At 34.0% G+C, this 22818-nt stretch overlaps 1 protein-coding gene across 1 annotated transcript in view; it reads right to left on the bottom strand.

Annotated features, from left to right (window-relative positions):
- DMD (dystrophin) overlaps positions 1-22818 on the bottom strand; it is a 1602346-nt gene that overhangs the window by 1052777 nt on the left and 526751 nt on the right. The window contains exon 39 of the mRNA XM_069463910.1: positions 16548-16695. Within this exon, the coding sequence (XP_069320011.1) occupies positions 16548-16695 (148 nt within the window). The remainder of the gene's footprint in view (positions 1-16547; positions 16696-22818) is intronic.

The raw sequence follows: 22818 nt of genomic DNA, 5'->3' as shown, positions 1-22818 counted from the left end.
CTTTATAATGAGCATTATTTATTTATTCCCCTAAAAAATGTACCAACGTTTTCTGATTATAAAAAAACACTTAGGGCTTTATTAAATAGGGCTGAATTCCTTTCTAAACTAAGCAAGTCAGACTCTCCAAAGCAGCACTGACTAACAGTATACAAGCTACATATATAATTTCAAATTTTCTAATAGCAACATTTAAAAAAGCCACATTAAAATTTAGGTCAATTTACTTTAATATATTTATGTAATACAATATAATAAAAACGTTATTTTTACATGCAATAAATGACATAGTTTGCTTCCTTTTTTGTTCTTGCTGTGTCTTCAAAACTCGGCATGTGTGCTATACTAACAACACATCTCAATTCATAGTGGCCACATTTTAAGAGCTCAGTATCTTATGTGGCTAGTATCTACTAAATTGGACATTACAGCTCTAAAAAGGGACCTAATATTGGGATTCTTATGGTCAGGCAACTTTGGAAAACACTTCTTTTCTTACAGGAGGCACCAGGTTCCACCCCTTGAAAATACATTTCTCTCACTAACAAAGCCTGGATTAGTTCAGTGTTGAAGTGATGCTGTTGGAACCATACAAGAACTTTAGCATTCATACAAATGGAATACACTAGTCCCCCTTTATCTGTAGAGGTTACATTCCAAGACCCCTAGTTGATGCCTGACACCTTAGGTAGTACTGAACTATACATGTACTGCATTTTTTCCTATACATATCTATGGTAAAGTTTAATTTATAAATTTGGCACAATAAGAGATTAACAAGAATAACTAATAAAAGCAGAACAATTATAACAATATATTGCAATAAGAGTTATGTGAATGTGGTTTCTTTATCTTTTAAGATAGTATTTTACTATACTCATTTATTTTTGGACCATGGTTGACCATGGGTCACTGAAACTGGGGAAAGCAAAACCATGGATAAGGACAGACTACAGTACTCCAAAGTGAGGCATGTCACAAGAATTTTGAAAATATCATTCCGGTAAAATTCCACTATCACACAGATGTACCATTAGCAACTACATCATTACCACCATCTGGGTTTTCCTTTAAGGATGGAATTATTTCTATGCAAATTCTAAAACCCCCTAACCAGGAGGCAATAGTTAGACTACCTCCTGCAAAGTTACTTAAATCTTCCGAGTTTGAAATTAAATAAACAGTGGAATTCTTATTTCATTTTTTTTTTTTTTGAGAACGATAACAAAAACTCAGTATCCTGTGAGTGAAATGTTGATCATGCTAACACAGCCGAAAGTTGTCTAGGGAAAATCCTGAAGGGAACTTTCCAAATTCCAATAAAGTTCTGCTTTATTATCATTCTCTTTATGTTCTGCCCCTCCTCTTATTCCCTGGCATCTTGCCTGTGGTCCTTTCTGATGGTGAGTACTGTCAACAATGATACAGAGAAAGTCACTCACTTATCTGTTTCTTTAAGAGTTCTGTTCAATGAGAGGATTAGATTTCCAAGTTCCCATCAGCTGAAAGGTACAAATCCCTGAGAACCACTAAATGATTACTGAAGTGTTGGCAGTCATAGTTTATGATGGACCATCTTTCTCAGAGTGGAAAACAGGGATATTACTATCCAGATATCCCTTTAATTACTTTTCAAGAATTCTGTGGGAACCCATACTTGTTTTGTTTCACTGCTGGATCTCTATTTCCTGGAATAGTACTTGGCACATAGTAGGTCCACAAATCTTTGTTTAACTTATATATTGAAAGAGTTGCTTGGCAACATTCAATCTGATAAGACTTAATGCTGGTAACCACTCTGCAGTACAACCTTCTTTGACAGCAAGAGCTTAATATTCAATTTGGGAAAAGCTGAGAATGATATGCAAAATAATATTAGTTTCCTCCCTATATTTTTAATTAGAGTAATGCTGTCTTTTAAACTAAGACTCTTGAGTACTTTATGACCATGGTCAGTCCATCTTAATCACATGCACTACTTTATATTCAAGCACAAAATATACACAACACCTTCAGATGGATTCCAAAGTAGAAATAAACTATTTAAAAATTGTTGACATGCAGAATGTCCGAGAAGAAAATAAGCATAACAAGATTACAAAAATCTGTCAAATAGCTTCCTCTAATACCGATTTGAAGTTGTACTTTTTCAAGTATGCTACACTACAGTTTTCCTTCAAAAGTTTTGACCAAAATTATAATGTAAAAACCTCCTAGGAGGTATATAACAAACCATAAGTATTCTAAACAAACTTATCTTCAAAGGTACAAATCTTGTCCCCACACTCTTTTGCTTAAATACTTTCAGTGACTCTGTTATTTATAGGCTAAAACACAGACTTGTCTGTGTATCATATAATGTCCTTCATAAAGTATTCTCAACTTACCCATCCAGCCCACACTATCACCCTCCACCTGGAGGCCTGAGTTTTCAAAGCTATTGTTACTTAAAGTTTTTTGCCATTCTCCTAACAATCTATATTCTTGAGGTCATCTGACCTTTGACCATGCAGTTCTCATGGTCAAGTATACTCTTTCCACTTTTTCTCTGGTGAACTTGTCTGTTTATGGTGAAAATTTCCTTGGCTTTCCTAGATTGATGTTATCACACTGTCCACTCTGTTCCTATTTATTTAACATAGTGGTAAAGACAGTTATTACAGAATTTAAGAAGTATTATGATATAGTATGACTTAGAGGTTTATATATCTATCCCTTTCTGCAGTAGACTGACCTCCTTCAGTGTTGGAAATGTGATTGATTCCTTATTCCCTCTTATAGAAGCAGACATCTGCCTCCCTGACTGATGTAGGGTCACCACACAAGAAGCATTGTTTTGCTTAATGTTGAAATGTTTGGTCTGCCCACTGTCCTGAAACTCACCAAAATTATGTTGAATGAGACAAAGAATGTTGATATCCACAGAACAATAATGTTAAGGGAAAACATCTTTGCCTGTAGGGAACCATGTCTCATGGTGATTCTTTCTCTTGAGAATATTCTGAAAGGGATGTACCTATTAAATCCTTGTCTGTGACCTTCAAAGATCTTCTGGTCTCTGGGAACCAAGAGGCTCTCTTAGTGAACAACAGGCCTTGGTACACACATTCCCATGCCCATGTCCTCCATATATTACAGCTGCTTGTTAAATTCTGCCCTCCTGCCAACCCTACTTTTATTCCAAATTTGGGAGAAGTAAATGAGGGGGCTCTGCATCCTCTGTCCCCTCAGTAACCCATGTCTTAGAGTAATAAAGAATCCCCCAAATCTATATCTCAACAGGAGATTAATATGAGGATAACAATGAAATTGAAGGTGCTTCTTGAATTATAAAGTACCTTATTAAGTTATGACTACTGGTATCATCATCATTAACAAACCCAGCATCATCTCTAATAATAACTCCTTGTAATGCCCTGATTTTAATATACTCTGGGTCAAATTATAACCATAGCAATAAATATGTTATGTCTCATCCTTACTCATAATAATATGATAAGATAGGTTTGATCAGGGTTACACTTATCACTAAGTATCATTTTTATGGATGAAAGAAGTTCCGTTTTCATCATGTATTATACTTAAGGCTTCTCAGGAAGGCCTTGTCCTGTAGAGAACGGTGAGTATTATTCTCTTTATTACTTTCCTCAATACCTATTAGGCAGAGCTGTGATTTAATTTTTTGGCTCAACATTTCTAACTTTTAGCTTATGGTCAGTAAGCCACATGGTGTTTGAATCCCAGAGCCTTCATTTATTAGCTTTGTGATTTTGGGAAAGGCATTTAACCTTTCTGAGAGTTTGTAAGAGTTATAAGAATACCTTTTCTATCTAACTTGCTGGGATTTTTAAAAAATCACATGAAGTAACATTCCTGGTAATTTTAAAGACAGCATGCAAATGTGAGGTGCTAAACCAGCTTTAAAGCTACCACAATTAAATCAATCTTACATCTTTCTGTGTATATTTTTGTAAAATTGATTTTATACCATCATTCCAAGTTATACATCTCCTATATTGGATTCTTAATTCTATTAAAACTAAATTCTTCCTTATACTCACCATATTGTGACCTCATGACACTCAATCAGAAATAACCCAACACACACACACATACACACACACACAACATAATTAAAACAAAAAAATCTATAAAACATCTATGTGTGATGAATCCTGATATTTTCTATTTTGTTTCACTAAAAAACAAATGCTGGTAGTAATCCTCAAAGATTAAAAAAATAAAATAAACCCAAACAAAACCAACATAAAAGAAATGATGTCCTCAACATTATTATTTGCCACTTATTTCCATGCATTCATAATCTTACCAAAATCACCTCTCATCATGTCCTTATCATACTACAATTTTTTTCTGGCACCATCCCTTTTCAAATTTTTTTTTTTTTATTTTCCTGGATTTACACTTCTCTCACTTATTTCCCTGTGAAGCTTTTCCATAGCTTCGCAGACTTAATATTAATAAATAGTTATTCCTTGTATTGTCCCTTCCCTGAGTTTGTTGAATAAATGTATTGGTTTCAAAGGTTAAGGGAAAAATAGGGAAGTATCAGGGATAAATGTTCAAAGCACAACTTAGTGGCAGTTCATAGATTCGCTAAGACACAGGTAATGTTATGGGCAGATCCATCCCTTGGGTGTAAACACTGGCATGGTCTCCTAAGCCCTGTGCCTTAGGGTAGTGGTTAGTATCATTGCTATGGCTTTGAATGTTTGTACCATACAAAACTCATGTTGAAATTTAATTGTCATTATAACAGTATTAAGAGGTGGGACTTTAAAGAGGGGATTAGGTCATGAGGAATCTACCCTCATGGGTGGAATTGGTGCTGTCATAAAGGTGAGTTCAGCCCTCTTTTGCTCTCTCTCACTCTCTCACCTTTCATTATGTGATGACACAACCAGATGGTCTTCACCAGATGCTGGCACCTGGCTATTGGACATCCCAGCCTCCAGAACTGTGAGCCAATAAATTTCTGTTCATTATAAATTACCCAGTCTTAGGCATTTTGTTAAGAGTAGCACAAAACAGTTTGACAGTCAATTACTTCTCTTTTCTGAACATCATCACAATTCTATTACAAAATTTCTGTTCATAATGATATCACAAGGAAACTATGAAACATTTTAATAGTTTGGCCTCCTTTCAATGAAGTTATCTTGGGTGGTCATGTATTGGTTGAATTGCCCTGAGCACTCTTCTAGGGATAGCGCTTGTTATGGAATTAAACTTGAAAATTCCTATGAACTAAGGATTGGATGAGTTTGCTCATTATAGCATATATCTTAAAGAAATTTACATAGTCCTCCATTAAACCGTGATGCACAGTTTACTATTTTTTGACAATTGTCTTGTTTAAAGTTAAGTTTGTTTCAGGAATCATTTATTAGTATTTAAAAGAATATATATTATCCTTTTGCAAACACATATAACAGCCATATATTATAAAAAAATAAATAGAAATTCAAGGATAAAATGTTTGAAATATGTTTTACTTAAAATTAGCAGTAAAATTGGATTTTTAAATAAATCCATGTTAACTAGGATTTACAATACAATATAAGCCAGTACTATTAGTTGTAAAGCCAGGATTTGGAGAACTGTGCTGGCACATTAAATTTATTCATTTTCACAGCCTGCAGGCATTTTAATGTCTGAGTAGCAATAAGAACAAATTACCTAAAAACTTTTAATAGGGTATAATAAATTAAGACTGAATGGTAATGCAAAAGTGGGTACAACAGGAGAAAATTATGAATCTCATATAATGATCCAACAACACTTAAAGTGTGGAAACAACATTGGTATTCTGAGATATACGACCACAGTTGATCCTAATTGTTTTTCTCTTGTCAAGTAGAAATTGCACATCAATCTCAAAGTATTGCAAACTGTTCATTACATGCAAATGGTCATGTTTTGCAGGCTCTTCAAGGGGACTCAACCTTCTTTACAAAAGGAGCACTGCTACAAAAGGAGTTTCTCTGATGACACTATGTATCCACTAGAGTTCTTCATTTAGAAGTAACAAAAACTGCCTCAGCCAATAAGATGATTCATGATAAGGAAATAGAGGGGATCACAGGATTGAAGAGAAAATCAAATGATCAGACTTAGAATAGGCAGGACCTCAGCAGGTCCCCATAGCAGGAGTAGCTTGTTGGTTTTGACCAGGCATGCCCATTAGAATGGAGGAACTTCCTCATTATCACTCACCTCAAAGTTAAATATTCTCACCACAAAGAAATAAGTGTTTGAGGTGATAGATATGCTAATTACCCTGATTTGATCATTATAAAACGTATATATATATTGAAACATCACACTGTAGCCCATAAATATGTACAATTGTTATATGACAATAAAAATAAAACTTATTAATAAAAAGATGAAAAGCCTCCAGAAAAAACATGATTAGCTTAGTTTAGGACCTGAGCTTAGGACCACTGGGATGGTGAGAGAAAGACTCTGGCTGAAAAACTTTTAGAAACTCTCTTGGAGAGAATACTTGATTTATTGTCCTACTGAGACTTTGCAGGTACCCAAAAGGAACTTGCAGTACTATCAGTCAAGAGAACAGTTGCTATACACTTTTTATGAGGAATAAGTTCATCACACACTACTTAAGTTATTTTAAAATCATTTTGAAAATTTTAATCAAACATGTTCTATTAATGCATGGAATTAAAATAACTTAAATTACAGGTTTATTTTGATTTCCTATTTTTTTGGCTACTGTGACTTTCAATTTGTTTTATGAGCATGGACCAAGACCATTTCTCTGTTATGTCAAGTAACAATGTTTAAAGAGTGTGTAAAAACGGCATTTACACCTTTATTGTAAGTTTTTATTACTCTATTTTCTAAAGCAGGAGTTAACAAACTTTTTCTGTAAAAAACAATATATGTAATATTTTAGGTTTTGCAGGTCATGTGGCCTCTGTGGCATACTTAATACTGTCTTTATAGCAATAAAACAGCCATAGACAATACATAAATAGATATGGTTGGGTTGCAATAAAACTTTATTTATAAAATAGGTAGCTGGTAGTATTTGACTTCATAAGCTTGATCTTTTAATGAATTTTATCTTCATAGGATCAATAATATAAAGTATCCTATATATTGTATTAAAATTCATTTCATTGCAAGTTCTCAGGGGGATGTCATAGGTGAAGTATTTACTCATAATAACCAGCTTAATATACCAAATGAAATCCTAGATTATATGGTAGCATGTAAGTCTGTTATTTTAGTTTCTTTGAAATATTCCTCAAAATGAGTTTAAGTAAAATGAAATGCTGACCCTAGAACAAGGAGGTAATTAAAATTTGAAGAAATACAAGGTTATAAATTAAGTTATCTATCAACAAGTAGAAAGTAATAGTGAACTCATAAATCCTCAAGGGAAAAATGCCACCATATAAATATGCATTCACATTAGATGTATCTATTCTTTTTCTGTTACACGTCTCCAAATTTTTCCTTTTTATTAATTTTGATCAGAATGCCTTAATATAAATTCATTGCCAACAAAGTTCTGCCAATCGTAGCCTCACACACAAAAAAAAGAGTGTTACAAATTGTTTACTCTGATGTTTTCAAACAATCCGAGTCTCTTGCTTGTACCTATATTTTGGTAGGAAGATTTACCATTATTATGACTAGATATTTGCTACTCAACTTGATGAATAGTTCATCCTGAACCAACTCATCTGCAAATAGACCTCTTGTACTATCATTTGTCAATTTTATCATTGTTCAAAATTTACAACATGTCAGAATAGTTTCTCACTCTCCTTGTATGACTTGTTCATATCCAGCACTTTCTTTATGCTTCCTTTCACAATATTGTTTTTTTCCTGGTTCCCAAAGTCATGTTTTCCCAAGTGAGATTTGGAATCCCACAGAGGTAATGGAAGAGTGTCAAGAAGGACTAGGGGACACAAAGAATGGCTGTAAAAAAAAAAACCACCTTATTTGTCCTAGGCTAGAGCCAAAATTTTCTGCAGTGTTTATACACTGCTCTGTGCTTTTATCTTTGCTTTAACATATTGACCTTATGAAGCTGTGAGCTCATTAAGAGAAACGGAGTTGTCCTAATCCATTTATGTTGCTATAAAGGAATACCTGAGGCTGGATAATTTATAAAGAAAAGAGGTTTATTTGGCTTACAGTATTGCAGACTATACAAGAAGCATGGTGCTAACATCTGCCTCTGATGAGGGCCTCAGTCTTCTTCTACTCATGGCAGAAGGCAAAGGGAAGCCAGGATGTGCAGAGATCACATGGCCAGAGAGTAAGCAAGGGAGACAGGAGGTATCAGGCTCTTTTTAACAACCATCTCTTTCAGGAATTAGTAGAGTGAGAACTCACTCATTACTATGAGGATGTGTGGATGGCACCAAGACATTCATGAGGGATCTGGTCCCATCAACCAAACATTTCCCATTAGGTCCTACCTCCAACATTGGGTATCAAATTTCAATATGAGATTTGGAGGGATCAAACAAACCAAGCTATAGCAGGTGTTCTTAGTCAACCTCTATTCCTAGCAGCAGTGTCTGCCTTGCACACAGTAGTCTCACATGGAATATTTGTTGAATAGATTCTGGTATTTAAAATATGCATAGAGAATGGTACAAGAATGGTGCTACCATATTGATACCTATCAGAAAATGTAAGAATTTCAAGTATTCTGTACACAGAAGAGGTGAAGGCAGATCAATGTAAAAGAGAATGTTTTGGCTATGAGATGGGTTAAGAATGGCAAGAAGGACAAACTTGGGGATAATTTGCCTCAGGTAACTATACAATGAAATTATAATTCTTTCATTTATTCATTTTAATGAACATTATAATGTTCAATACATGAAGAAACTGTTCTATGCATTGAGGTATATTGTTAAGCAAGAACGAAAAGGTCCCTGAAAGGTTTCCATTCTAGTGGAAAATAGAGATAATAATCATACAAATACATATTACAATTTCAGCAAGTGACAGTGTTATGAAGAAAATAAAACTGAATAATTTGGAGACACACAAATCCCATTTACATGTGTTTGTGTGTTCATATGTGTATGTGTGTGTGTGTGTGTGTTTGTGTAAGTCTGTGTTCTTTTTAAGATGGGGGAGTTCCAAAAGGCACATCTGAGAAGATAAAATTAGAACATGAATATATAAAGAGAAGTGTGCAAAAATCCTGAGAGGGAGGAGATTGGTTCCTGGAAGATAGGAAATAAGGATAGGGTTAAACTCTAAAGCAAAGAGAAAAGCAAGTTCAAAGTGGAAACAAGCATTAGAAGGAAGAGTAAGAAGGTATGTATGAAGAAAATACCAGCAACATCAGTGTGGCTGGGCCGTGCTCCTTGCAAAGTATTGTTATTTCATGAAAATTACTCATTAACATTAATCTTACATGTTATTAAATAACTTCTGCTTCTCATTGCTTCTATATTGATGTAAGGAGTTTATTTTTTTTTCAATTTGGGATTTGCAATCAACATGTTTCACTGTTTTTGTAGAATCTTACTCTCTTGATAATTTAATGCTCTAAGAATGGGAATCCCTCAGAGATGACACATTTTTCATGCATCTTAAGCAGTTCTTTACTGCTGTGGTTATTACAGTAAGTTACAGTTTTTGTTCTTGCTTCTTTCCAATAATGTATAACAATCTGTCAGCTTCTTAAACATGTCATGCTGGACAATGCAACTATAAAAACAACCCATTGAAATCATCCAATTATTTTAATATACTTATTTCTGAAAGATACATATGATGGGCAAGGATTTAGAGCCTCTCTCTGAATCTCTGCACTGTGCCAAACTCCCAATAAATCTGTTATTTACTACTTCTGAAAAGATGCATAGGAGCCAAGAAGTTGTAGAGGAGTTTCTAAGCAGCAATAAAAGGCTAACACTATTTATGTAAGAATGAAGTACCCGACTGTTTAACTCTATTATGAGACTGAACTCTCATGCCACTACCTGCTAATAATATTGAAAAGCTCATTTTTAAAATATATTCCCATACTTACACATTGCTGTAACCCTAAAGCAAGTAACTAGAGACAAATTCCCTTAGCAGTAAATTTTCTTGCTGATCTCCTTACATTAGTGTATGTCCTCTAGTTACAGAAACCAAGAGAGCTTTGTGACCACAAAACAAAATCTTATGAAATTTTATTACTTCTGAGGAAATATAAAGGGCAAGCAATGGTAAGAATTATTCTTAGCATTAGAGTCCCAATGAAGGGCAACAGATGGTAGAAATATTTACTCAAGTGATTTTTCCATCAAAGTTTCTATCAGCATTTGAATTTCAGCACTGGGGCTGTTAAGAAGCCATCAAACTCACCAGCCAGCTGGTGAAATCAGCACTGTAAAAACTGACTATATAGAAAAAATACTTGTATCTGATTTGGTCTTTTATATCATATGCCTTTTTCTAGATTGACTTTGATTCAATTTGTATTAATATAAAGTCAGCTATCTCCCCTGGAGCTTAGTGAGTAGATTACCAATTAGGTATTAAGGTGAATCCTAATAAAAGTACAAAAACTCACTCTCCAAAGCAGATACTGCCAGTGACCTATGCACATCTATTCAGCGCTCATCATTTTTGTGCAAGCCAATGACCTTTCAGTGTCAGCCTCTGCTACATAAGGGCTTTCTGGGCTGCAAGCATATAAAGCAGAATGAGAAGAATGAAAAACCCTGAGCATTTTTCATTAAGAGTAAAAGAGCCTTTTCATGGACTCCACTTGTCTCAAACTTTGGGGTAGGAGTCATCCCAACTCCATTGTGCTCTGTGAATCTGAACTCTTCAGGACTGGGTTCTTTACAAAGTGCTTTAGAGTTTTCTTCAATCACCAATAGCCAAGGTAAGGCAGAGCTGAAGAACAGCTAAACTTGTCTGTGACATTTTTGTATGCTTTCTTTGCCTTCTCTCCTCAACTCTAAAGTACCAATGCTCTCTTTTTTTTCTCCCTTTTGTTCCCCTTCTGAGAGATCACAGCAGGATCCTCATGCTCTAACTATACAGTTTATATATAATTTGCTATTCTCTATGCACATTTCAAATTTGAGAAAAGAAAGTGTATTTTCCTTGACTAGAACATGACTTTAAACTAGAAGGTTTTTTTTTTTTTTTTTGATATTTGATGGTAGGACCGTATGGAACATATGTAATCCATGCTGACTTCAGTATCCTCAATCACAACGAATTAAGATTTATAAATATGTCACAAAATAAACTGTTGTTGATTTAGTTTATTTACAGCAACATATATAAATATATTGCACATCTACCATATAAGTTATAGAGCAGTAAAACACAGTAACATTGCAAAATGTACCAGAAAACTAATTACAATTAACAAGACTATAGTTTGCCTAGAAACAGCAGTTAATTCATGTCAAAATAACACATTGCTGTTTCACTCCCTATGTTCGCTTAACATTTGTTGATTTAAAGCCCAAAAGATCTTCATCTAAACAATCTACCTACTGTTTATTTCTTAAGGTTGATTTTAAGTGGAATCTCTTAAGATTTCAAGGCCTCATGTTTGTTCATGGCAACATTCTTTAGAAAGTACTGTTAATTTTTAATATGGTTCATTCAGCAGCATTATCCCATAGAGCAAACAGGCTCCATTTCCATTAATTAGAAGAATATTCAGATCCTTTAAGTACTTAATGTAATGATGATTTTTATTGTTTCTATTAGCAATTGCAGAAATTTTCAATCCCATTCAATAACACCTCATGTTTTAAGACATAATTCTTTCTAGTCTAGAAGAACATGCTAGACCTAAATATTAGGGCATTTCATGATTTATACCTTCCTGTTTCACTTAAAGTACTTAATAGCACACAAATTTACTCTGTCACTATGTGAGTTAACATTATTTGTATAAATTTCCTTCATGGTGTTCAGCTTTACCTTTCAAAACTTCCATTAACATTTACTCTTGTTAGTTAAAAAATTAGTAGGCAGAAGTGTCAGCTATTGAAAGCAGGTGTGTTTGGCTGAATTGCAACTTTCCTCAATTCCTAAACCTAAAAGCTATACTTTGAGAAGATATCATATTACATAAAAATAAGGTTTAATGAAGTTTGCAGGTTAGTCATTCTGCATTTCAGATGTTTAAAGACAATAACTCAGTAAATGAATTTTAGTTTTTATAGTTATGAGCCAATCACTTATGAAGAGTGATTAGTTATAAGGCCTTACATTTAATGAGTAACTATTTTGTGTAAAATGCTATTCTAAGTGTTTTATATACTTCTCATTTAAATTTCCATTTCAGAGAAGAGAAAGCAGAGACTTGAAAAGAATGAAGATACTTTTTCATGAAATTCTGCAACCATAAAGCTAAAGGAGCTGAGATTTGAACCCAAGCTTTCTGAGTCCAGTATCTAACCTCTTAACCTCTCTTCTAAACTTCTATTAATGCCTAAATGTGGCATGTCAATATTTTAGTGTATGATAAAACTTTGTATATGTACTCAATTACTGCTTGTTTAATGAATGCATACAGAGATGAAGAGATCATTGAATGAATTTATTAACAAACCAATTTTTAGTGACACATAACATGCTTGATATTTTCTTGGGTAAAAAAAAATGATATTTTTAAAGAGGTCCCTCATGGTGGCATGACATATTTCTTTGGAATATCTCAAAAAATATTAATTTGTATATTTAATTTTACCATTCACTTGTGATAGAGAAACAAAATAATTGACTTGCATGGAACCAGACCATCGTTCTGGTATTGGCAGTCAGTTTATTTTGAATGACAACACCAAGCATCAATTAGGGTACTAACTTCTCATTTTTAAAGTGAAAATGATAAATAGAATACAGTTTTATAGAAATATATATGGACAAACTTATAATATATACATATTTTTTGTTTCACTTTATATCTAAAAATGATTTCTTTACTGAAAACTGTACATATGAGGTTTCAAATTCCAATGTGTCTCTGTACATATCTGTTTAGTATATGAGATGCTTGATTTTCCTCTTGGTAACCGTTATATTGGTTCATGCCAACAAATCTGTCTGGTGCTAACAGATACCATCGGCATTTTTTTCTAAAATAATTTCATAGCAAATATTTAAACTCCTTCTACTATTCATTATTAGTCAATCAATAATGATAATGGCCAAGGTAGCTGAAATTACCAAAGCTTCCTTTTGCCTTAGCAATGAGGGTGTCTTATAGCATCTTACTAGACAGACCCTTTTTCAGAAACTTACCCAGAATGGAAAGATAACCTCAGGCATTTTACATATGTGTGTGTGCATGTGCGTACATATGCATGTGTACACATGTTCATGTGCATAATTTTGGACCTACTTTCATCAGGAAAGAAATATCTTAACTTTTTACAGCATTTGTGATATCATTCACAGCTCCTTAGCTAGAAGGACTTTTCCCTGGATATGTAGAATCCTTTTTCTTATTTAATGTATAGATTGAGAAATAGGCTAAATAAAAGTCTCTTAAAAATTCTCTAATTAAGGGGAAATTTTGATGAAATATTCATCAAGTTCAATTAAACCACACTATCAAGAAGTGAGGTCCTTTAGAAATTCTCTAGACACTTAAAATTATATATTTGTAAGATTGTGTAATAGCAATGTATCAAAAGATCAAATGTCATCAAAATAATTTGCTTTGGACTTTTGCTTCTTGCCAAGTTGGAGTATAAGAGACCAAACATAACTTCCTTCAAGAAAAACTTAAATAAAAAACATATAAAATACATGGTACAATGGTTTTCAAGATGTTGGACATCAGACATTGAAGGACAGTGGTCCCTGAGAGATTGGAAACAAATGAGATGAACCCTACAATTGCTCCAGCTTACTGTTGAGAGAAAGTTTTAGGCTCACACAGAAGAAGAGGAAATGATCAATAAGTCAGGAGACCTCCTTAAGTCAAGGAGATGAAGCTAAGAGTAGGAGCAGGCCAAGATTACTAGAGAATACAGGGCAGAATACCAAAGAGACAGATAACACAGAATTTTGGAGATCTGCAGAGCGCTCCCTTCCAGTCTCAAGCTGAGTCCTGATCAGCTCATATATGTGAGAAAACTACTCAAAGCTACAAAAAAACTACACAAAATAATTAAAGCAAACAATCACCAGAGCTCATATATGACTGGCAATGGTGCCTATTCCTGCATGCCATAGTAGAAAACTTCAGCATTCACAGAGCATCAGAGAGAGTACCCAGAAGGGTTTTGCCTCAGTAGTGGGATAAAATTAGATCTAGGCTTATGCTGTTCTGGTCATAACTAACAAAGTATAAAAGGAGGACTCCCAAAACATCATTTTCTTTCCAAGTAAATTAACTATGTTCCAGAATAAAGGTTAAGAATAGTTATTTGAATACAAAAATATCAAGCACTCAACAAGTTAAAATTCACAATATTTGGCATTAAAAATTACCAGTCATCCAAAGAAGCAGTTAAATAACACCCTTAATGAGGAGAAAAATAAATCAATTAAAACTGACCCAGAATAGACACAGATGATAGAATTAGTAGACAAGGATATTATGACAGTTATTATAATTGTATCCCATATCATCAAGTAGAAGAAAAATTGAACATGTTGAGTAGACACATGGAAGAAAAAATGATACAAATAACACTTCTAAGAGATGAAAATGTCTGATATTAAAAATATAGACTAGGTGGGATTAACCACAGATTAGAGATTAAAGAAGAGTAGTCAATTTGACAACAGAAATTATATAAAATGAATTATAGAGGAAAAAAGACTGAAAAGACATGAACATAACATCAATGAGTAGTGGGGGAGCTTTAAATAGACTAACATATGTGAAATTGGAGTCCCATTACAGTTAAAAAACAATGGCTAAAAGATTTCTAAATGTGATGAAAATGTTAAACCCACAGATCCAAGAAACTTAACTGACTTCAAGAACAAGAAACATGAAGAAAACACCAAGGCACATCAAAAACAACTTGCTTGATCCTAAAAGCACTCCCCAATAAACCTTTTGTATGTTAATCTCCATCTTAGAGTGGGCTTACTAAGAAACCCAACCTGAAATATGTGCCAAAATCCATACCAAAACAATTATCCTCTGGGGAATAGAATGGAGATACGCACACACTTCTATGTTGCTTGATTTTTTTCTACAATTATTATATATTAGTTTCATAATAAAATACAGATTAAAAATATAGAACTACCTTGTGTTGGCTATCTTTGGAAATAAGAAGATGTTTATATATTTTCCCCAAAACACGTTATATGACTCTAATATATTTCTGCCTTTCAGGCAGAGACTTCATTATGTTGCATTATCTCAAAATTTACTTTAGTGCTATTACAAAATGTATCTTCTGTATGACAACAGATTGGAAATCCATGAATTTCCTTTATATCCAAATGCCAATGCTGGTGTGTATACAAGTATTATTGATATACATATAATTACACAAGCTTTTTAAAGTATTTATTTTCTGTGTTTAAATAGCTTGCCATATACATAGGTGTTTAAATGCTTAATTCCTTGATATCAAAAGGCATATTTGCTATGCAAACATATTTGAGAACAGAGAGTTGTAAAGTTGAATATGATATTGCTTTTATGAATCCAGCATTTTGAAATGTCTAAACTATTTAATAAACTACTGTTTTCTTTGCCTTCATCTGTGTTAATCTGTATTTTCTGGCATTAAAAATTGGTCACAATTCAAATCTATTTGACTGAAAATTGCAACATGAACAATGTGAACTTAAAAAGTTGCCAAAATAATTAAGCCTTGGTATAATAAATACAGTATTTCCGATACCTAAACTATATATTTTACCAACTAAATGATACACTCCACAATTTAACTTATCTTGATCTGCACATTCAAAAGACACAAGTTGAAATTAAACTATACACTGGTTATAATCCATATGTTGCATCTCCATTAACATAAACCATAAAAAAGTCAATAAGTACCACCAATTAACTCTGCATTGTTTTGGCCTCTGGACTATCTCATAAGGCTTTTTGTCAATAGAATATATAGAAATATTGCTGCATCACCACAAATTGTCTTTAGGGAAACAGAACTATAATTATAACATGATGGATATTTCTAGTAACTACATTATTGCTAAGTATACCATAAGTTCTCCTTCTGGACAGGTTCAACATAAGGCAAAAATAAACACTGCCCCAAACCACAATACACCCCTGCTGGAAGATGCTTCCCTGTATCACAGATTCAATTACACTTCGCAGTTCATCAGATAAACCAATTCAGTCTAGGCAAACTCTCTCATCCTGACACATAGAGTCCATGCCACAGTCTCCTGATATTATCACTATGATGATTTTCTATTATGTAGAATAATGACAACAAAAGTCCTGAATTGTAAGTTTCCACCATTCTTCATAACCTGAACTTAAAGAAGCTAAGCAGTCTTGATGTGGTGAAGATAAAGATAATTTGGAAGAACAAATCTCAAAAACTTACCTTAAGATACCATTTGTATTTAGCATGTTCCCAATTCTCAGGAATTTGTGTCTTTCTGAGAAACTGTTCAACTTCTGTTAGCCATTGATTAAATATCTTCATATCATAATGAAAACGTCGCCATTTTTCAACAGATCTGTCAAATCGCCTAGAGATAAAAAGGAGGGATCAAGAAAAATGGATAGTATAAAAATTATATGGACATAGTATATATTTTTGTTTGCATTGACAAAGATATTATTCTGATAGTTTCTCAGATTTATAGATTTCCGTTCCAGTTAACCAAAATAAAATTAATACTGAATATAGAAGATTATTTAAAATTAAAGGCTATATTTTTTCCTTTAAAGTCAAATATATCCCTTGATTGAAACAAAGATAAAGATAATTATTTTGGAGTATTAGAATTTTATTCTCTAAAATCATATTTAATTTTGTAAAATTTCAGAAATTTAAAAATAGGTTAACATTTTAGTAAATTAAGAATTTGGAAGCTATATATTCAATTTGAAAATATTTTTTGGATCAAAATCAAGTTACTTCATAAAGTCTATCAGTTTCAATATTATTCTTGATCCAAAACTAAATCCATTAAGCTAAATAGGAGGAATAAGTTCCAGTGTTCTATTGCACATAAGGTGAGAAGAGTTGACAATATTGTATTGTCTATTTCATAATAACTAGAAGAGAGAGTTTTAAATTTTCTCACAACAAAGAAATGATAAGTGTTTGAGGTTATGGACATACTAAATACCCTGATTTGATTATTATACAATGTATGTATTTATTGAAACATCAAACTGTACTCCACAAATATGTATAATTATGTGTCAATTAAAAATAAAATAAAACTTAAAAATATAAAATACCATTATCACACCAATAAAAAAATAACTCATTAATATTAATATCCTGTCAATGTTCAAAAAAAGATAACATGCAATATATATTGGAGGCTCGGATGTAAGCAATTAACCAGCTAACTGATATAACAGTTTAAACCAGGTGATGGGTGTTGCCTTCTTTAGCCTTTTTGTTTTATTGTATCCACTAACATTTTAAGTCAAAATGCTGAAAGAACTTAGTAAAAGGCAATGTGTGAATATTTCATATGAAAAGAATATTAAGAAGCAAATATTTGGTCATTTTCCAGTCATAGAAAATAATGAGATAGAAACGATATGAACAGGGATTTATGCTTACCTACAGACAGTTTCACATAAGAATCACCTGCAGCATTAAAAAACAGCAACAGCAACAAAAACAAAACACTGATCCTGGGGCTCCACTCCAGACCAATTAAATCTGTGTCTTTGGAGGTAGGACTCTGACTGGTATTTTTAAAAGCACTGAGGTGATTCCAATGTGCAGTCAAAGTGAGAAACACTGCTACGAAGTAAGATTTGAAGTCTTATAGGGCTTATGATCTACCAGGTCTCTTGGGGCATGTCCAAACAATAATCTGCTAGCACTAAACCAAAAGCTATTCTTAAAAGATTTCTGGCTGCAGGGCTGCCTCATAGTATAGTAGTCTGTCAAGGTTCTCTGAGGTCTGTTCTTAAGAAGCAATCAATTATACTTTTGAATACCCTGACATCTTCTCTGATATCAACCTTCATTTAGGAATTTTAAATAACTTTAGAACTTAATGCTACATCCGCCTATTACAGGTTTACTGGAAAGGGAATAGAATTCATATTTATTAAACAGTTACTATGAGCCAGGTACTGCCTCCATGCTTTTACAGTGCCATGCATATACCATTTCATTGACACCTACGATGACCCTGCAGCATAACAATTATTATCTCATTTTCTATTAGAGAAAACAGAGGCTAAGTAACTTGTCAAAATGTAAAAATAGCATTAAATAATAGAGAGAGGATCCCAACACAGATAAAGCTGGTTTCAATGGCACCTTACCATCACCTCACATGCTCTCTTGCAGGGACTTCCTTTTTCCAGGATGAAGCCCCACCTTATTGGTTAAACAATTGAAAGGGATAGTTGCAGAGGTTTCTTTTCCCCTTGTTTTTCTTCTTTATTATCTACCTATGATGTAATTCTGTATCTACATGTACATGTATCTACATGTACATGCATTCTGTCAGATACTGCATTTAATGAATAACTATATGCCTAACCTGAAAAATTATGTAAAACAGTATTTTGGTAGCATAAAAAAGGTAGCCAATGGTAGCCAAAAGGGTTAGTTTCTAACTATAATTAGTTAAAAATAAGAATTCTGCCTTTGATAATTACTGATTTTCTAGAGTTAATCAAATAAAATATAACCTTCAGCAACAAAATGATCGTGGAAATGTTTTGTATGTTTACTATTAATAATAATTTAGCATTCATATTATGTTCAGTGGTATTTAATACACAATGAATGACCTAAGAATACATCTTAAGAGTTTATTCTCTTTAAAAAGGAATTGCATATTGCATGTTTTACAGACACTTGTATCATTGGAGTCAAAAGTTGCTGTTGTGCGCATAGAGTAGTACATTCATCGAGTGTGAGGCAGGTGGGAGGGAGAAGAGGGGAGAGGTATATTCACACCTAATGAGTGCGATGCACACCATCTGGGGGATGGACACTCTTGAAGCTCTGACTCGGGTGGGGCAAAAGCAATATATGTAACCCAAACATTTGTACCCCCATAATATGCTGAAATAAAAAGAAATTGAAAAGTTTCTGTTGAAGAATTTATAAAACTATGAAGTATAGTTAGCATTGTCCCATCTTGGTGAGACTATAGTTGATTTTAATTTTTATTACATACTTTTTCTACATTGTTGGTTTTTCTACAACATGCTTTTCACATTTTGAGAGTCAGAAAAAATAAAACAATTTTAACATAAATTTAAATGGCAGCTTCATATGCTATGACTGCTACCTCCAAATATCCTCCAGTTACCATAATCTGAGAAACAGGTAGCAGCTAACCAGAGCACAGAGAAGTACCAGTTGGTCACAATTTACCACTTCAACTTTGTAGCAGTCATCAGTCCTTTCTTGGTTTACTTTTTTCACTACCCAATCACCTGAACTATCCTCTTATCAACACTTTTAGCTAGTAGGAAGTGATTTTTTCTTCAACATATGTGCTATAAATGCCCACTCTTCTTTCCACACTGCTACACACCCCAAAGGTGTCCAATCTCAGATCTGTTACAGACAACTTGTCCCTCCACCACTCACCATAGTGATAATTTCCATCCTCCACCAGACACCACAAACCCTCCTCTCACCCTGACCCTCTTCCCTTTATAGTTTTTCTTTCCTCTTCATCCTCCCAAGAGAAGAAAAATATAGGGGTCCATACACTTGATCACAATAGGCTTAGCTCTGCAAGACAGAGCTGGGGTTAGGAGGAGAAAGGGAACAGGCTGAGGGCCTGGGCTCTGCATTGATACCATTGTTCCATACCCACAAAAGTGAAGCAGGATGGACTTTCCAGCCGCACAGGACTAGGACTGTCTGCAGGTCCCCCAACCCCTGCTACTGCCTTAGGACTTGGGAATTCACACATCAGTAGCATACTCCTGAATTGCCCTCTGGGAATTCACACATCAGTAGCATACTCCTGAATTGCCCTCTTTCCCTTTTGCTCTCTTTTCCTCAACTCCTGCACCCCAAACCTTTGCATCCTTTAAGACCTGATATAAATGACTTACACTGTTGCTTTATAAATATATAAATATATAGTATTCAATATAGCATGCAACTGCTAAAACTTTGAAAACTGTAAAGTTGATTTAATTTCATTATTAAAATTACTGTTAAAATGAGTAACTCTATTCAAACAAAATATTAAAGAATAAAAGCATGTACTTTACATGCAATGACATTTAATATGAGTAATAATACTTTAAACTCCATTTCAAGCCTCACGTAAAATTTTAAAATATACTTTTTAGTGCTTAATATGCCTTGTTAATAGCAGAGTCTAAATCTATTCCTGAATTTACTATGTAAAATTACATTTTTTTATCATGACTACTTATAAACTTAAACTCTTTTTTTTTTACCAAGGAGAATTACAAATTAATATATATATAAATTCTGCTGGCTTTACAATGTTACATTTATAAATTCAATCTCTAATTAGTCATTGTGCTCCCTAAATTCCTCTCACTCCATTATTTAGACTATTGATGAGTGAGGAAAAAGGCGACAACTACTAGAAACACATAGAGACATTAAAAATAGCATTCAGGGAAATAAATATAATTTTTATCTTCTATACTATTTGTAGGAAAAAAAAATGTGTTTTTTTCCCTGGCAGTAAGAGGAAATGTAGTCTGAACTTAATAAAGGACAAAAAATTGTCGGCATACACATACAGATAATAAATCAAGTGATTTTAAAATTTTGCAAATATTAAAATTCTCATTCATTATGCAACCAGTATTTAAAATTACACTGCTGCTTCATTTATGTGCAGCATAACTTATTTCCTGCTGTTCTAAATCAAGTTAGTCAGATCATTCTCAAGCATAAATTACATTTAGGGAGTAATTTAGGTACTTTGGAACATACTTTAACACTTTCAGGCCATTACGGTGGTGCTCAATTCCATGAAATAGATTTAAATAAATAACACCCTAGTAGCCTTCTGACATATCCATTGTGGCTTTATACTTAGGTCTGCAAGCTCAGCGTTGGGCTACTGATTATGTCCTCCTACATATTTCATCTTTGATTAAGTGAGTGGGAGGGATCTTGGCTAAAGTCTCATGGTCCAAACTATAGGTGTCGATAAATAAAAGTTAAATTAGTTATCTGCCCCAAATCATAGTACCTTACTTCTGCCCCCTACACATATCCCAAATAATAAAATTATTTAGTAAAATATACACTAGCAGTCATGATTCTCTACAGGACCTGTGTCACTCTGAGGAGATCTCCCATGGCTCCAACTCTCCTCTACCCTCCAGTATTCCTTTGATTTCTTACTTTTAAAACAGTGTCCCCAGCTTTCTAGGCTAAACAAGAAAGCTTATTCCTAACTTATACACTGAGACCATACACATGTATGATCAGAGTCTAGTCCAGCTGTGTGATAGTCTCACTGCCACCACTGGACACAGGCTTGTACCTGGACCCATCATTGTGCCTCTTCAGGCAGGTAGAGCAGTGGTCAGACTGCCTAGTTTGACATCCTGGCTCCACCATTTACTATGTGGCCTTGGGCAAGCAAGTGACCTGAGAAGTGGTTATAAAATTAGTACATATCTCCTAAGATAATTGTGAAAGTTGAATGAATGACTATATGCAAATTTCTTAGAACAATGCCTGGCTGGGTGCAACAAATATGAGTAGTAATAGTTGCTATTATTAGTCTGCCTCTATTTGGCTTAGGCCTTTAAATGCAAATCAAATCACCAACATAGGCCAGGGCGGTGGCTCACGCCTGTAATCCTAGCACTCTGGGAGGCCGAGGTGGGCGGATCGTTTGAGCTCAGGAGTTCGAGACCAGCCTGAGCAAGAGCGAGACCCCATCTCTACTAAAAATAGAAAGAAATTATATGGACAGCTAAAAATATATATAGAAAAAATTAGCCGGGCATGGTGGTACATGCCTGTAGTCCCAGCTACTCGGGAGGCTGAGACAGGAGGATCCCTTGAGCTCAGGAGTTTGAGGTTGCTGTGAGCTAGGCTGACGCCACGGCACTCACTCTAGCCTGGGCAACAGAGTGAGACTCTGTCTCAAAAAAAAAAAAAATCACCAACATATAATCTGAGCCATACTCATGTCTCTCTGGTGGGGATCAGATATATAAGAAATGACTTTATTGTTAATTTCAGGATTTAAAGTAATTAAGTAGGCAATTTCATTAGCCTGTTTATGGAAGCTGAATCATCATTCCAGCACAGAATCCATGACTGACCATGACTGACTGACCACACCATATATATTTATTTTTAAACACCATTTTTTGTGAAACATAACTACTATAGAGAAGAATATATAAAACTCCATGTAGCCATCACTCAGGCCAAGAAATTTTTTAAGAATCCCATCAGCAAGAAACCCCTTGACACCTCCCTCAATCACTACTTTCCCCTACCCTGACAATATAACCTTCATCCTTACTTTCAGGGTAATCATTCCTTTAGAGCTTCACAATTTAAATATGTAGTCCTAGCACTACAGGTTGGTTGTTGTACCTTTTTGATTATTTTTATAAATTGAATCCTATCATATATATTCTTTCTATGATGCTTCATTTGCTTGATATTATACTTTTAAGATAAATCC

Source organism: Eulemur rufifrons, chromosome 30 (assembly GCF_041146395.1).
Source record: "Eulemur rufifrons isolate Redbay chromosome 30, OSU_ERuf_1, whole genome shotgun sequence".
Lineage (NCBI taxonomy): Eukaryota > Metazoa > Chordata > Mammalia > Primates > Lemuridae > Eulemur > Eulemur rufifrons.
The sequence above is the reverse complement of the archived record's forward strand: the minus strand, read 5'-3'. Positions and strand labels throughout refer to the sequence as shown.